Source organism: Bombyx mori, chromosome 26 (assembly GCF_030269925.1).
Source record: "Bombyx mori chromosome 26, ASM3026992v2".
In the NCBI taxonomy this organism is placed as follows: Eukaryota; Metazoa; Arthropoda; class Insecta; order Lepidoptera; family Bombycidae; genus Bombyx; species Bombyx mori.
Window position 1 is genome coordinate 8791368 of NC_085132.1, and position 4444 is coordinate 8795811.

Genomic DNA, 4444 nt, shown 5'->3' on the forward strand with positions numbered 1-4444 from the left:
GACGACTTCACTGAGAAGAATCACAAATACGAAGAAGGTAAAAAATAAAACCTTACTACCTCTTTTCAGGGTTGGTTAAAAATTACACAAATTTTTATAACTCGCAAATTGGTCACCCGATCTATGATTCCCAGCGATGGCTATTCTACCCGTCACTGAAATATAAATGATAAACTGCAAAACTAAGTTTCTACTCCCAATTACCCTTCAACTTTGTAAACTTTGACTATAATTTACCGTTCTTGACATTATCAGAAACTATAATTTAACATTCGGCCAAAAGTTTAATGGGTTGCGCATTTTCCAACGATTCGATAATTTAAGTTAATGAAACGCCATTGAAAATTGCGCATTGTATATCCTATTTGGAATTCAACATGGGTGATCGTATGGTAACACGAGGACATTTCTTTGATTTCAACATTAAATATCTTTTCTACGTGGGCTTGTGGCCATCCAATGAAGCGAAGAGGATCGAAAAAATCGCATACAAAATCTACGAATATCAGTTGCACGTTCTGTCACTAATCTTTTTAGTTACCACCGGAATTGGAACTTACAAAAACCACAAAGATATAATCGCATTACTCACTAATCTGGACAAGACCCTGGTTGCATACAATTTCGTTTTCAAAGTCATTGTTTTTGTTTACAAACGAGAAGAACTCAGAAAGCTCATAGAACAAATCGTACAATCTGGCGATCAAATAACCGAAGATCGCAAAGCGCTTATGGCTAAACTAGTAATCGTTCTAACTGGTATTTCAACTGTTATTATAACAGCTTTCAGTTGCTTAGCTTTATTCGAAGGAGAAATGACTATAGATGCGTGGATGCCTTTTGACCCGATGAAAAGTAAAATGAATCTGTTTGCTGCGAGCCAAATTTTAGCTGCAACATTTGTGGTTCCTTGTGGATATAGAGCCTTTGCTATGCTAGGTATTGTGTGCAGTTTGATTTTGTATTTAAGGGATCAATTGGTAGATCTACAGAATAAGATTCGTGATCTGAGATTTGCGACAGGAAATGTTGAAAAATTGCGAGATGATTTTAAATTAATCGTCAAGAAACATGTTCGGTTGTTGGGGTAAGTTGGCTATTTATTTTGAGCGATTTATAAAGACAGCTTTTGTATTACTGTATGGAAAATTTATTTGTTAAATAACTGCCATTCTTGTATAAAATTGTTAATTTTTATTACAGATATTCAAAAGTCATAGAGATGATATTTAAGGAATATTTCTTCATTCAGAACATGGCCGTGACAGCTGAATTGTGTTTGAATGCAATGATGGTGTCAGTGGTCAGTAACAATAATTATATAGTGAAGTTATCGAACAGTTCTGTTGGTGTTAAAATGGCACAATTTACTAAACACTAGTAGTAGGACGTCCTTTACTGGTGGTGAGATGTCTAGACTACAACCTTGCCTTTCTCTGCTGTGTAGCAGTAATGCATTTCGGTTTGAAGGGTGAGGCAGCCGTTATAGTGTAACAACTGAGACCTTAGAACTCATGTCCCAAGGTCGGCATTTACGTTGTAGATGTCTATGGGCACCGGTAACCACTTAAAACCGTTTGGTCCGTGAACTTGTCCACCTATCTAATAAAAAAAAAACTTAAATTAACATTTTTATAAAGTACTAGCTGACCCAGCAGACTTCGTATTGCCCCAATAGGTATAAATAAAAGACCTAAACTTTGTATAAAATAAACTTAAAACAAACAAAAGGAATCGGTCCGACAGGGGACACATCAAAGGAAAACAAAATTGTTTGTTTTTATATAATTCCGAGCATTTTCATATTTATCTACCTTTTAAACCTTCTCTGGACTTCTACAAATAATTCAAGACAAAAATAAGCCAAATCGCTTCAGCCGTTCTCGAGTTTTAGCGAGACTAACGAACACCAATTCATTTTTATATATAGAGATATCAAAGCTAATATTAGGTTATAGTATTTTCTTCAGCTTTTAAAATATATATCATATTAATATTGTTAAAAAATTTATCTAATAATTAAATCTAACAATTGCAGGTCGGCTTAGAACAGAAGACGTTAGCTGCTAGCTTCTTAGCGTTCCTCAGCGTTGCTCTACTCAACGCTTACATTTATTGTTACTTAGGTAACGAGCTGATAGTTCAAGTGAGTGCCGAAACTAAATTAATAACAACTCGCATTGTGTAACCTAATTAAATTCCCTGTTGCATTCTGACGAGCTGTGTCTGCGATTGTTAAGACGCGCTGACATTCGCTGTATATACAAAGTTGACTAACAGAGATGTCTGTACGTAGAGAACGGTTTTGTATCATCCTAAATTTTTTTTTTATTGCTTAGATGTGTGGACGAGCTCACAGCCCACCTGGTGTTAAGTGGTTACTGGAGCCCATAGACATCTACAACGTAAATGCGCCACACACCTTGAGATATAGTTCTAAGTTCTCAGTATAGTCACAACGGCTGCCTCACCCTTCAAACCGAAACGCATTACTGCTTCACGGCAGAAATAGGCGGGGCGGTGGTACCTACCCGCGCGGACTCATAAGAGGTCCCACCACCAGTAAAAAATTACATACGAGCTCGAGATACTGTTATTTTAAACCAGTCCACCAATTAAAATGTTTTATTGAGCGACCTTGTTTATTGCCCTTGTCGGAAAAGGACTAGTCACCATTTTAATACGCTTTTATTAGCTTCAGACGTATGTATGTTTGTAAAAACGTCGGATTAACTCGAAATTTGGTATACTTATTAAGGACCGTTTACAATTCAATATTAGAAAAAAATTGAAAAAAAAATCATTGAAAAAATTTAGATTTAACAAAAAAATGAAAAATAAATAATAGTTTAAAAAAAAACTAACAAAATACGCTTTTATAGAACATCCAACTAAACAACTGAAAATTAATTTTAATAAATTTGAATTAAAAATAGTGCAAGAAAAAAAAATGATTGTAAAAAAAAGCGTGGGTGCATGGTATCAGTAGTTATAAATATTTTATGAACAGATATACTTAGAATAGAAGGGTTATTCTGATAATATCCTGAAAAGCCCCCCACGCTTTTTTTTACAATAAAATAATTTTTTCTTACACCTTTTTTTAATTCAAATTTATTAAAATTTATTTTCAATTTTTTCGTTGGATTGTCTGTAAAAGCGTTATTTGTTAGTTTTTTTAAACTATTATATTTTATTCGCCAAGGATCCTTTACTCACCATAAAGTGCGGTGGACGGCTGTGCCATGTTAAAAACTTATGGTCTAAATCTTAAAACGTTCGCTGTGGCCATATTGAAATCAAATAGTTTTTCGTCAACAAACCTTCACAGGAATTGGCTAAGATTACAATTGACTCGAAATGCAGTTAGACCACTGACAAAAGCGGTCTAGAATCCAAAGGTTCACTCTTTTTAATATTACAATAATGATTATACAACTATTATAATATTATATAAATCAGTATATAAAATATGAAATAGGTTGAGGTAAAATAAGTTTGGATGCAAAAAAATAACGTGATCTCACTGTTTCTGAAATCATTGTTCTCACAGAGTGAAGGGATAGCCATGGCCGCGTATGAGTCCTCGTGGATATTGTGGCCCGTGGACATGCAGAAGGATCTCCTGATAGTAATCACGGCTGCCCAAAAACCTATGAAGCTCAGTGCAGGAGGCATGGCAGTGCTATCTGTACAGACTTACAGTCAGGTGCATTAATGTATTATTTTGGTGGCTTTATTTTAATATCTGCTAAGAGCAGTTAGATTATTCTGTTCAAGGTATTTACAAACTATCTCTTTTGTAAACGATTTTTGTTAAATACTATCTTCTGTCTATCGATCGGTCGATCTTCTGATACATTTTGGCTTCAGTCAATCAGAGATTCAATTTTTTTTTATTTTTATTAATTGTAATTCGATTATAATTTCAACAATGATCACGTACCATTTTTTTAATTATCTATGCACGAAACTAAATTTGTAATATTCTGTCTGTGTATTGATTTTTCTTTAATCGATATAATATTTCCTTGCAGACGCTGTACAATGGCTATTCAATATTCGCAGTGCTCAATGATATCGTCAACTAGACTTATAAGTGAACTAGCGGCCCGCTTTAACAAAAATTTCAACGATATTTGAGTTAAACATAATTTTTTTTTTTTATTGCCCTTGTAGGTAGACGAGCATACGGCCCACCTGATGGTGAGTGGTTACCGTCGCCCATGGACTTCAGCAATGCCAAGGGCAGAGCCAAGCCGCTGCCTACACTTTTTGTCGCGACACTTTTTGTAAATAATAATCTGTTTTACAAAGTCATAATACATTATTTTATTCTATCATCAATAATTTTCGCAGCGCACGCGATGTAAAGAATATTATAGGTAATTTTTTTACACCTTCGGTTACATTATTGTAGTTTTAGTAAAGATCCCTAATTTTT

General features: G+C 34.5%; 1 protein-coding gene across 1 annotated transcript; it reads left to right on the top strand.

Moving 5' to 3' along the window:
* The first annotated feature begins 377 nt into the window (after positions 1-377).
* On the top strand, positions 378-4091 carry Or-18 (olfactory receptor 18). Its single transcript, NM_001173424.1, has 5 exons — positions 378-1087; positions 1204-1303; positions 2039-2146; positions 3554-3709; positions 4038-4091. The coding sequence occupies exons 1-5, from the start codon at positions 378-380 to the stop codon at positions 4089-4091; spliced, it is 1128 nt and encodes a 375-aa protein (NP_001166895.1).
* The last annotated feature ends 353 nt before the right edge of the window (positions 4092-4444 follow it).

Bases quoted from the DNA above. Each gene is read 5' to 3' on its own strand.
- Or-18 (NM_001173424.1), top strand. From the start codon at position 378: ATGGGTGATCGTATGGTAACACGAGGACATTTCTTTGATTTCAACATT. The intron at 1,088-1,203 runs GTAAGTTGGCTA...TTTTTATTACAG, and splicing joins AAACATGTTCGGTTGTTGGG to ATATTCAAAAGTCATAGAGA. The intron at 1,304-2,038 runs GTCAGTAACAAT...TAACAATTGCAG, and splicing joins ATGCAATGATGGTGTCAGTG to GTCGGCTTAGAACAGAAGAC.